This window comes from Meles meles, chromosome 5, assembly GCF_922984935.1.
Source record: "Meles meles chromosome 5, mMelMel3.1 paternal haplotype, whole genome shotgun sequence".
NCBI lineage: Eukaryota > Metazoa > Chordata > Mammalia > Carnivora > Mustelidae > Meles > Meles meles.
Window position 1 is genome coordinate 57,724,751 of NC_060070.1, and position 13,668 is coordinate 57,738,418.

The 13,668-nt window shown below is 34.8% G+C and overlaps 1 protein-coding gene across 1 annotated transcript in view; it reads right to left on the reverse strand.

Moving 5' to 3' along the window:
* ADGB (androglobin) overlaps window positions 1-13,668 on the reverse strand; it is a 191,142-nt gene that overhangs the window by 129,544 nt on the left and 47,930 nt on the right. The window contains exons 7-9 of the mRNA XM_046004182.1: window positions 8,784-8,923; window positions 6,416-6,502; window positions 23-225 (exon numbers count right to left, since the gene is read on the reverse strand). Coding sequence (XP_045860138.1) covers window positions 23-225; window positions 6,416-6,502; window positions 8,784-8,923 — 430 coding nt within the window. The remainder of the gene's footprint in view (window positions 1-22; window positions 226-6,415; window positions 6,503-8,783; window positions 8,924-13,668) is intronic.

Here is a 13,668-nt window from a genome sequence, read left to right on the forward strand (position 1 = left end):
ATTGTAATATGAAATGTCTTACCCTTTGGAGCTTTGTCACTTTTCTCAGGTACCTTTAGAGCTGTTGTTGAACCTTCAGGTTTGAATTCTTTGCTGTCCTTCACTGGTTCCTTTAACTTGGCATCTAACATAGCTATTTTGCTTTCAGAACTGGACTCAACTGACAGCTTAAATTCAGGCAATATTTCTTTCAAGAGCTCCCATACTTTGTCCATATATCCTGGGCTTAGATAAAACACATCAACATTAATTTCCAAATCAAAAAGAAATAGAAAATCTTAACAGACCAATTACTAGCAAAGGTATTGAATCAGCAATCAAAATAATCCACAAAAACAAAACTCCAGGCTTCACTGATTAATTCTACCAAACATTTAAAGAATAATTAATACCAATTCTTCTCAAACTCTTTGGAAAAATATAGAAGGAACACATTCTAACTCATTTTATAAAGCCATCATTACTTTGATACCAAAACCAGATAAAGATACCACAAGTAAAGGAAATTACTAACCAAAATCTCTGATGAGCATAGATGCAAAAATCCTCAACAAAATATTAGCAAATAGAATTCAATAACACATTAAATAAGTGGGATTAATTCCAGGGATGTAAGTAACTAAGATTCAACATTTGCAAATCTATGTGATACACCACATTAAAAATGAGTGATAAAAATCATAACGTCATCTCAATAGATGGAGAAAAAACACTGACAAAATTTAATGTCCATTTATGATAAAAACTTTCAGCAAAGTGGGTATAGAGAGAACATATTGCAACACAATTATGACCATATATGACTAGCCCACAGCTAATATCATACTCAGTCAACTGTGAAAATCTAAAATATTTTCCTCAAGATTAGGAACAATACAAGGATGCCAACTCTCACCATTTTTATTCAAAAGTATTGCAGTTCTTAACCAAAGCAAGTAGGCAAGAAAGAGAAATAAAAGGCATCCAAATCAGGTAGGAAGAAGTAAAATGGTCACTATTTGCAAATGATATAGTATACATAGAAAACCCAAAAGATGCTGCCAAAAACTATAAAGCCAATAAATGACTTCAGTCAGGTTGCAGGATACAAAATCAATATACAAAAATCTGTTGCACTCTATACACTAGATGAATCATCAGAAGCACAAATAAAGAAAGCAATCCCATTTACAAGCTCATCAAAAGGAGTAAAATACCTTGGTTAAAATAAATTTAACCAAGGAGGTGAAAGACTTGGATACTCAAAACTATAGGACATTAATAAAAGAAATTGAAGATGACACAAATAAATGGAAAGACATTCTGTGCTCATTGACTGGAAGAATTAATATTGTAAAAATGTCCAGACTACCCAAAATCATCAACAGATTCAATGCAATCCCTATCAAAATTCTAATGACATTTTTTCAGAGAAATAGGAAAAACAATCATAAAATTTCTATTGAACTGCAAAAAAATTCTTAATAGCCAAAGCTATTGTGAGAAAGAACAAAGCTGGAGGCCTCACACTTCTTGATTTCAAACTATGTCACAAATCTATAATGATCAAACAATATGCTACTGACATACAGACACTTAGATCAATGGATCACAACAGAGAACTAAGAAATAAACCCATCTATATACAGTCAATGAGTTTATAACAATGGAGTCAAGGACACACAGTGTGGAAAAGATAGCTTCCTCAAGAAATGATTTGGGAAGAACTGGACAGCCATATGCAAAAGGATGAAACCAGACCACTATCTTACACTATACACAAAAATCAGTTCATAATGGATTAAAGACGTGAATGTGTGGTTTTATATGGCTTTACCATAAAACTTCTATAGAAAGCACAGGTCTCTTGACATTGGTCTCATATTGTTTTTTGTTTGTTTGTTTGTTTGTTTTGGATTTGACTCCAAAGGCAAGGGCACAAATACAAAAATAAAAAGTAGGGCTATATCAAACTGAAAAGCTTCTGCATCACAAAAGAAACCATCAACAAAACGAAAACGCAACCTACAGAATAAAAGAAAATATTACCAAATAGTGTATCTGACAGGGAGTTAAAAATGTATGAGGTACTCATACAATTCAATAGCAAACAAAACAAAATAAAATGAACCAAAAACCCCAAACTCTCCAACTAATAAATGGGTAGAGGATCTGAAAAGACAGTTTTCAAAAAAAAAAAAAAACCCATACAGATAATTGAAGATACATGAAAAGATATTCAGCATCACTAATCATCAGGGAAATACAAATCAAAACCACAATGAGATTTTACTTCATAACTGTTAGAATGGCTGTTATCAAAGAACAAGAAATAACAAGTATGGCAAAGATGTGGAAAAAGAAACTTTATGCACTGTTGTAAATTAGGGCACCCACTATGGAAACCAGCATGGAGTGTCTTCAAAGAAATTGAAAAAGAACTACCATGTGATCCAATTCCAATTCTGGAATTATCTGAATAAAAGGAAAACACCAGTATGAAGAGATATGTGCACACCTGTGTTTACTGCAGCATTACTTAAAGAGCCAAGATATGGATAAGGAAGGTGTGGCATATTATATATATGTATGAATATTACTCACATTATATATATATGTATTTATATTTATATATATAATGGAATATCATCAGCCATAAAAAAAGATTGAAATCTTTCCATTTGTGACAACATGGATGGATCTAGAGGGTATAATGCTAGATGTAAAAAGTCAAAGACAAATACATATGATTTCATTTACATGTTGAATGTAAAAGACAAAACAAACAAAAGTATTTACCCCAAAGATACAGATATAGTGAAAAGAAGAGCCATCTGTACCCCAATGTTCATAGCAGCAATGGCCACAGTTGCCAAACTGTGGAAAGAGCCAAAATGCCATTCAACGGATGAATGGATAAAGAGGATATGGTCCATATATACTATGGAGCATTATGCCTCCGTCAGAAAGGATGAATACCCAACTTCTGTATCAACATGGACAGGACTGGAGGAAATTGTGCTGAGTGAAATAAGTCAAACACAGAGAGTCAAGGATCGTATGGTTTCACTTACTTGTGGAGCATAAGGAATAACATGGAGGACATTGGGAGATGGAGAGAAGTGAGATGGGAGAAATCGGAGGGGGAGACAAACCATGAGATACGATGGACTCTGAGAAACAAACTGAGGGTTTTGGAGGGAAGGGGGTTGGGGAAGTGGGTGATCCTGTTAGTGGGTATTAAGGAGGACACATATTGCATGGAGCACTGAATGTGGTGCATAAACAATGATCTTGGAACACTGAAAAAATTAAATTAAATTAAAAAAAAAAAAGAATTCCTGAGCCAGAAACCTGAAAACAAACAAACAAAAAAAGAAAACAGAAACAGACATACAGACATACAGATACAGGAAATAAACCATTGGCTATTTGAGGGGGAGGCATTGGGGTGGAGTGAAATAGGCGAAGGGATTGAGAGGTCCAAATTTCCAGTTATAAAATAAATAACTCATGGTGATGTAACATATAGCATAGAGAATATAGTCAATAATATTGTCATAACTATATTGTAACAGATGGTGATTAGACATCACGGGGATCATCTAGTAACATATAAAAATGTTGAATCACCATGATCAATGCCTGAAACTAACAGGATATTGTATGCCAATTATATTTCAGTTTTAAAAAGAGAGGTGACCAGTTGCTCTATTCCAGATGAACTACGCCAACATCAGAGAAGTGTGCCTAAAAACTAATCATCTCTTCATTTGAAATCATCTTCTTATATCCACAGAGACATATCATTGATTGTGTTTCTATTATTATATGGAGGGTCAAAAGGTTTGTTTCTTTCTTTTCAAATGGTAAAACTGCACTAATTGAAGGAAAACATAAGAAGCAAGGCCAACAAATGTATGTAGACCAGTGCTTCCCTTTGGTACTCCCACAGGAGAGTGGAAGGGAAGGTATCTGTTCAAAATGCCACAGAACACTTTCATCCTAACTGATCTTCATGTGGAAAAAAGTTCTAATAGTCAACATGAGCTTGGAACTTCAGCACTTTAATTCTCCTTGACCCCTGTAAAACCATGAACACTCCTACAGGTCCCTCAGAGGCTTTCTCTTCACATTCTAATACTTCCTGGTAACAGAAACCTCCCACTCCTGAATACATCATGTGGCAATGGGAATATTGTTCTCCTGCCCTTACTGGGCCTCTCCATCATTTCCTTCAGACAAACCCAGTAAAGACTCAGTCCAAGTGAGAACACTCTCCGTGAAACCCTACCTGACCCCTGCTTGCATCTTTGGCTGTTGGCAATTGCTTCCATATTTCAACCTGAACATTTCTTGACAATCATCTATATAGTATTTCATGAAATCCTTTTCATTTAATAGTACATAGGTATGCATAAATAAATTTTGCTATTTTATAGTATATTGTAATTTTAAACTATATGAATAATGTGACAGAATACTCATGGGAAAATTATAAATCATACATAGATCAAAGTATGTATTTTTTTTACTTTTTAGTTGTATTTAGGAGAAAATTGCTATATTTGAATGCTTGGGTCAGTCTCACATATTCTTCTTTAGAAATTTCCCTGTTTTCGAAGTTTAGCTATTAATTATCATACATATATCTAGAGAATATTAAATAATCTAGTGATTGTCACTAGAGAGGGAAAGAAACTTACAGTAATTATGTGTCTACAGTACAGTAGCTACTTTTTCTATCACCTACTCATTTATCTTTGGAACAACCATGTAGAATAGGTCATTTTATCCCCACTTTACATATGAAGAAACTGGGGCCCAGAGAAATTACATTACTGCAAAGTTCACACAGCTTGAAACTGAAGTGTCAGAACATAAATCTAGCTACATAGTTTGGACTCCCAAGCTCAAGATTTCCCCCTTTATATCATTTTCACAGAAATTGCATAGCAACCAGAAATTCATGCAAAGAGTACGTCTAAAACTTCTCAAAATTTTTATCATTAATTTTAAGGTAGTGTATGAAACATTTTTCAGTTTTCATGTATGACTCTGACAAGAGATAATTCACAATTTCTAATGGACCGATTTTCTAGTTGTAAATTATTTTGATTTCCTATTTCTTCACCATCTTTCAAGGACTTCTGAGGATTTCATGTCTTTGCTGTATTTATTCACTATCACACAGGGAAAATTAAGGCACAAGTATAAGCATTCCATCAATGTTGAAGATAAAAATTTAGAAAAGTCCAGGTTTAAACCTCATTTTAAACCTCCCTCCACTAACATTACCCATAGTATTTCAAGAAATAGTCTCTTTGCTTAGATATCAGAAAAGGATTTTCCATGAGAAGACCTATCTAGATCATTCCCTAAAAAACATGATCGGGGGGCACCTGGGTGGCTCAGTGGGTTGAGCCACTGCCTTCAGCTCAGGTCATGATCTCAGGGTCCTGGGATCGAGCCCCACATCGGGCTCTCTCTCAGCAGAGAGCCTGCTTCCTTTCCTCTCTCTCTGCCTGCCTCTCTTGTGATTTCTCTCTGTCAAATAAATAGGTGGAGTCTTTAAAAAAAAAAAAAAAAACATGATCGGTTCTCCCTTCAGGAAATCAGTCTCTTGAGGAAGGGGTCTACTTTTCTTCTCCTTCTTCTTCTTCTCCTCCTCCTCCTCCTCCTCCTCCTTCTTCTTCTTCTTCTTTTTTCACCCTGCAGATATGTTTATTTGAACCAAGCAACAGCTAGTTTATCCTGCTGAAAAGATGCTTCAGATGGTAGAATCCAAGTTACTGGGGACGGAATTCAATCTCCTCTAACCTGGATCCTTTGAGAATGGTACATTTCCAATAAAAATCAAAGACCAGAGATGATCCAATAACTATGCTATGGATTTGATTTTATAAAAAGCAAACCACTCTGGGCTTCAGTTTCCTTGTTTGTAATGACACATGCCCAGCTGATGAGGCCATATGAATGATTAAATATTTTCAAGACTGTGGTTTTTAATTAGAGATACTATATTAAAGTACCTATGCCTAGTAGGTATTTCATTGTTATTATTTCCTAATACGTGTGGCTAATTAAAAGTTGTCTTTATGTTTCTGTATTGAATAAGTGCAGTAACTGTGTAAGTATAAAGGAATGCATGTAAATAGTTTACCATAATAAAGAATTAACATTGTTTTCATATTTGTAATCCAGATATTTAAAGATTAAATTCACAGTATTTTTAAGGAAACAGAATTTATCTTGAAATTCTCAAGGAATTTTATAGAATACTATAAAATAGTGTTTTCACAAACATTTTGTAAAATATGTCATTTCTTGATGTTTTCTTAAAGATTAAGATTAAGATTAAGAATGTTTAACTCAAGAAACATTACATGGGAAAAAAGAAAAAAATATATAAGAGGAAGTTAATGGTAAAACCTACTGGAGAGAGATCACTTCTGGTAACCATCCTGTGAGTGTGTGGATAACAGTGAATTCCCCTAGTTCTCTCCTCTCCGCTATATGGATGCTAAAAAGGCAAATGCACAATAACATAGTTAGTAGCAATGATAATAATAATAATAAAAAATGATATAGCCATAAAAAATGTAGGGGTCATAGTGGTTACCTATTAGAATACAAGAAAATATTGCAAAAGCCAGATGATTTGATCTGTTAAAGTGTTTAAAGAGATCTAAAGATAAAATTTCATATTTATTTTAGAAACATGCTACAAGCCTTATTTTAAAAAGGTATAAGTTAATATTCATGTCATACAGATAAAACATATTCACATATATTATAAAATATGTAAACTTAGTTTATATATATTTCATATATTCAGTATACTCACATGTTCTTTAAAAAATAGAACAGCATCTTTTATCCTTGTGATTTCAGTTTCTATTCTTTTTTTTTAAGATTTTATTTATTTATCTGACAGAGAGAGAGATCACAAGCAGGCAGAGAGCCAGGCAGAAAGAGAGGAGAAAGAAGGCTCCCGCTGAGCAGAGAGCCTGATGAGGGTCTCGATCCAAGGACCCCGGGATCATGACCTCAGCCAAAGGCAGAGGCCTAACCCACTGAGCCACCCAGGCCCCCCATAGATTATGAATTTTGAGGTGTCTACATATGCCACAGACAACAAAAATCTTTTGGGGTAGTTCACAGTCTAGTCTAAACTCCTCTGTGGATAATCCTACTTAGGAAACAACTGGCAAACCTCATAAAAATTATGTTCTATCCTTTGTATAGCTCACAATGGTAGTGACATAATTACTGCTCATTAATTTTTAATGTAGAAAGATAAAACTCATATGAAAATAATTGCTATATACTATTAAATCTGAGGAAAAAATGTATAGACAAATATAAATTGTTCAGGTATCTACTAGAAAGCCTCAGAAATGTCTTAAATCTAGTCTGGTCCTTTATTTTCATGCTGGATTTATCTATTTTTTGAAATAACAATAATCCTATTTCTTAGGTTGCTATAAAATTCTATGGAATTATAGCTTTAAGAAAGACAAATTGCCACTCCAATTTTTCAGGTCACAGGTTTAACACTTCACTTATTTTAATTCAACTCTAATTCTCAGAAATTCAAGTTAGGTCTGAGAATTAGGAACGTGAGGAACATTATTTTCTTTCAAAACAAACAAACAGAGCTGTCACCAGTATGAATACTTAGTACTATTCAGCTACCTAAAAAGATCTGGGCTGAGCTCTTTAAAAAAAAAAAAAAAAATCATTGAAATTAAGAGTTGTGAGCTGGGTGAAACAAATTCCAAACAGAAAATCAAGGGTTGGTGAGCGAAAAAGAGATGACAAGGATGGCAGTAGGAGTGGCTGGTTTTGTTGTGTAGCCATGGGAAAGAGAGAGAAAGGGGAGCCAAAACAAAATCCACAAAAAGCAGAGCAGAGGTCTGATGACAGACAAGGTTATGTTTCCTGAAGGGGAGGAGGCTGAGATTTGAGCAAAGGGCTGAAGTGGTCTCCGTTAGAGCATGTGGGTGTTCCATTGAGAATGAGATTCTCTCACACACTATAGGAGGTGAAGGGTATCAAATTCAAGCCAGTGCCATGTATGTGAGAATTCTCCCACTGAAGAATGATACAAAGTTGCCGTGCCTTTGCAACACAAGAATCTAAACTATTTTTGCATCGCTAGGGTGGGGATGGTTTGGCCTAGGGTGTCTGTAGGTGAAAGCCAAAAGAATGAACACAGCAGACATGTCTCATATACGTTGATGCACAAGACATGCAGGAATGGAAGATGCAAGCAGATTTCACAAGTACTGAAGCAAATATGAGTAGTTTTCATCACGAATGTATTAAAAGGGACCAATGTTACCAAAAACATGAGGAACATACTGACATTCCTCAGAAGAGTTCAGGTTTTCAAGATTAATAAATTATTGCTGCACATAGAGAACCTAACATTTGAACTGGATCCAGGATATATTATTTTGTATTTAGATGAACCAATATTTCCCCCTACAAACCAACTTTTTTTCTCACACTAAGCCAAAACATTATTTCTCATGATCACTCGCCATTTGCAAGAAAGCATTGGATATAGAATAATTTTTGAATATTTTTTCTTGGGAGAATGTTATCTTATTGCTGGCTAACCCAATATTACCAATTAGTGATTTTGGAATATTCATTTTTATATTAGAACATTTACATTGTTTGGAAAGAAAACTCCTTTACATTGATTTAAAAAAAATAAAGCTATATGATATAGATGTATAGCTGTCTGTTGTCTTTTTGTTTTTATATGAGTGATCATTCTTCCTTCTACGTACTCAACATTTGCCAGCTTAATGATAGCTTTACACAGAAGCATTGGCCAGAGTTCAAATTCACAGGTTGTGGCTGGAAGCAATAGATTGTTGTCTTCATCAAAAGGCAGAAAGTCATCAATTGTTATCTTTCTCCAGCAACCCTAAACAGGAGAAAAAAAGGAATGCATCAGTGACTAACATTATTTTCTCTCATCCATTATTGTACAGCACTGATGTGACTTTTCAGTGTTTCTTAATTTTACCTTAGCTTCTTATATCTAAAGCCTAGCAGACTGGTTTTCAATACTACCATGGCTGGGAATTTGAGTTGATTATTTTATGTAATGTCAGCACATCCCTATTTATATCAACAGATAGGTTGATATCATCATGTCAAATATGTCACTATTTCTGAGGTCTTTATTTTATTTATGTATTTGACAGAGAAAGAGAGGGAACACAAGCAGGGGGGAATGGGACAGGGAGAAGCACGCTTCCCAAGAAGGGAGCCCAAAGTGGGGCTCGATCCTAGACCCTGGGATCATGACCTAAGCCAAACAAAGGCAGATGCTTAATGACTAGCCACTCAGGCACCCCTTTCTGAAGTCTCATAAACATATTCTTGAGTACCCCATCCAAATAACACAGTAAATTAAAGAGTTTTCAATAGCAGAAACAAAACATTATTCAGCCTTGGATAAGTTTGGCCATAATTAAATAACTCAATATAGTCATAACACAAATTCCCCAAATATAAGTAATTATTGATTATCCTGCTAGAGTTAGTGATATTAAACTTTTAACTACCAGATTGCTTCAACTCCTAATTAAAGATCCAATTCTTAACATGAAGTTGATTAATACTTTATTTAATAAAATCATGATATATTTTCCTGTATACATATGATTTCACAATTAAAAGATTAAGACAAATGATAACATTAATGATTATGAAGTCAAAAAACTATATATTTTTTTAGATTTTGGTTTTACATGTGAAATTTTATCATTGATTTATTCTTTTGCCCAAGAAATACTTTCAGCAGTAGTGTGACCACTGTGAACATAGAAATCTGGAAAACACCTGGCCTAAACCATTGCATTGCTTCAAGTCCAGTGAGGGAAGACATATACATAAACAATATCAAACATAATAGTTCAAAGTTTTCTAGGACCAGAAGAGAAGTTGTGACAAATATAGCTTGCGGAAGTCTTCACAAGAAGTTGACATCTCAACTGAAGATTCAAAGAACAGTCCACTTTCCACAAGTAGATGGGAGCAATAGGGTGAAACATGGTCTCTTTGCATGGCACATGTAAGCCTGAACTCTTATTGCCTGCCTTCGTTCGTGGTTGCATGTCTTTCTTTCTTCCCTAAGAGTTGAGGTAGGGCAAGACAGGATTAAACACTGGAGTTTAGCCACTCTCTCTTCTAATTTCAAATGATATGACCCAAAAGAATACCCAGTGAGATAAGTCAGACAAAAAGGACAAATATTGTATACTTCTACTTATATGACATATCTGGAAAAAAGCAAATTTGCAGACAAAAGACATGATAGAGGTTACCAGGGGCTGGATGGAGAGGAGGATGAAAAATTACTGTTTAATAGGTATAGAGTTTCTGTTTGGGATGATGTTCATAGGTATAGAGTTTCTGTTTGGGATGATGAAAAAGTTGTAGAAGGAGATAGTCTTGATGGTTGTACAACCTTGCAAAAATATGTAATGCCTCTGAATTGTACATTCAAATTATATGGTTAAATGCTAAATATTACATCATGTATATTTTATCACAATAAAAAACCAATAATAGCAGTTCCCTTTCTACACTTTAATTTTCAAAAAAAATTTTGAAGGAACCAACTGAATCTCTATGAAGGAAAATTTTAAGCCAACATAGGAACTTAACTTAAACCAGTTCAACGAATGTCATCTGCTTCCAGCTAATTAATAACATATCTCAATTGAGAATGCTTTGATTGCTAAATACCATCAAACTGTACATGGACAGTATGTAGATGGACTACATGGTATGTGATTGCATCTCAAAACAGCTATTATGAAAAATAACTGGGAAATGCATTCAGTACTATATATGTAAAACAATTTAACTAGATATCACAATTTTCTTAGGATTTTTTTTAATTCCTTGATATTAATACATTGGTTGGGTTGCTTCCTTAAAGTTTATGAAGAAATTAAATATTATATATATAGGGGCACCTGGGTGGTCCAGTTGTTAAGGGTCTGCCTTCAGCTCAGGTCATGATCTAAGGGTCCTGGGAGCCCAGCGGATGGAGGTCAGGGGGGAGAGTCTGCTTGTCTCTCTCCCTCTGCCCCACCCCCTCACTTATGCTCACTCTCTCTCTCAAATAAATACTTTAAAAAATATATTACATGGGGCTCCTGGGTGTCTCAGTGGGTTAAAGCCTATGCTTTTGGCTCAGGTCATAGTCTCAGGGTCCTAAGATTGAGCCCGGCATGGAGCTCTCTGCTCAGCAGGGAGCCTGCTGTTCCCTTTCCCTCTGCCTGCCTCTCTGCCTACTTGTCATCTTTCTCCATGAAATAAATAAATAAAATCTTTAAAAAAAATAAAAAATAAATTACATATACATATATAATATATAAATAGTAAATATATATAAGATGCCATCATAGAACATTGAGTTTACTTATTTGAGTCCTTATCATAGAACACTGAAACATTTTTACAACTTTGTTTTTAACTCCATGTAAATGATGAATATTGGGCAGTTTTTACTGAGATTACTGTGTTAGCACCACATAATTTTAAATGACTATCAAAATATTTAATTACTTTACATGCTTATGAAGAAGGATGCCTCCTTTATTAGTATAAATATAAATTACCAAAAGTTACTTTAGAATGCAGTCATATTGGAATCCTAATATCTTCCTAGGTCAAGATAACTAAATACCTACATAAATTTATATCCTCTTCCTCCTATGACTATGGTAAAGGGATAATAAAAAGTGCATTTTAATTAATCACATCAATCACAATTCCAAAAGACCAGGGACAGAGATTTGAGCAGTAACCTGAATGAACATAATTATGTAGAGAAGATAGAGCTCTGACTGCACTTCCCCACCTTCACCAGGGTTAACAGTCAGTGTCCCTCCCATACAGCGCCTGAAGGTGGAACTCTGACTTCCTTGCCTGTCCTGAAGTAAACAAGGTGGTCTCTCTCCCCAGTGGAGTCAGGGAGCAGAATTAGGACTTCTGTCTTCCTTCTGCAGTAAGGAGGAAGTGCTTTCTGCATTAGTAGAGCCTGTTGGAAGAACTCTTATTTCCCCACTCTGCCCATGCAGGAATGAGGTGGTACACTTCCCCCTCCTCTGGTGGTGCTCAGAATACTGTGGGATGGAGTCTTATCATCTGGATAACAAACAAGAGTGGCAGAGCAGAGTAGCATTGCACAGGCTTTATAAACTAAAGTAACATTTGAAACACAGCCCACGGAAGTGAGCCAGGATGTGTACTCTGAATCTAAACAGGTTGAGTACATGCTAAATAAAAAACTTAATTAGAAAACAGTCATAAAATAGAACACTAGAAATGTCCAGGAAACTATCCAACATTACTCATCATGCAAAAACCAGGAAAATCTAAATTTCAATGAGAAAATACAGTCAACAGACCACAATGCCGAAAAGACAGGGAATTTGGAATTTTTAGTTAAGAAATTTAAAGCCGATGTCATAAAAATGCTCCAGGAAGCAATTATGAATACTCTTGAAACAAATAAATATAGAATATCTCAGCAAAGAAGTAAAAAAAAATGTGAAAGAGGAAACAACCAGAAATATTGAACTTGAACAAACAAAACATAGGGAAAGATCAATAGCCAGATGCAAATAGCAAAGAAATTAGTGAACTAGAAGTTAGTTCAATAGAATTATGAACAACAAGGGAAAGTAGATTTTTTAAAATGACATAAACCTCAAAGATCTGCGAGACAAGAGAAGAAGATATAACTAGTATGTCATTGGAGTCCCCAGAAATGAGGAAAAAGAATGTGGGGATGGAAAAACATTTAAATGAATAATGGCTGAAAACTTCCCAAATTTGTCATAAGACATGACTCAACAGTTTCAGGTAGCTCAGAATATCCCAAAGAGGATAATCCCAAAGAAATCTACACCCAGACACATCAAATTCAAACTTGTGAAAATTCAAGACAAAGGAAAAAGCCTTAAAATTGCTAGTGAGAAAAGAACACCCAATTGTTCCTCAGAAACCACAGAAGCCAGAAGAAGATAGCCAACTAGTTGTCAATGTTGAGGGGAAAAAAGCCTGCCAACTCACAATGCTATATTGAGTGAAAATACCTCTTAGGAATAAGGGTGAAATAAAACATTTTCAGACAAGGAGCACCTGGGTGGCCCATTCGGTTAAGTGTCTGACTCTTAGTGTCAGCTCGGGTCTTGATCTCAGGGTCGTGAGATTGAGCCCCAAGTCATGTTCTGTATTCAGTGTGAAGTCTGCTTGAGCTTCACTCTCCTTTTTCCTCTGGCCCACTCTCTGCACTCTCTTTCACTGAAATAAATAAATGAACCTTAAAAAAAATTTTTTTTCCAGACCAAAAATTGTTAATATAATTTATCACCAGAAGACTGGCCCCAATAAAGAATGGTAAAAGGAAATTCTTTAAAAAAAAAAAAAGGAAATGGAAGAAATCTTAGGACATCAGGAATGAATAAAGAGCAAAGAAAAATATAAACATATGTATAGCTATAAATAAAGTATAAGCTATGTATGGCTATACAATAATACAAAATGTTTATAAAGTATTCTTTGCCTCTTGAGCTTTAAAAATTATATTTAACATTTAAAGACAATACTTATGAGCAGGTTCTGATTATGTATAAAAAAATATCT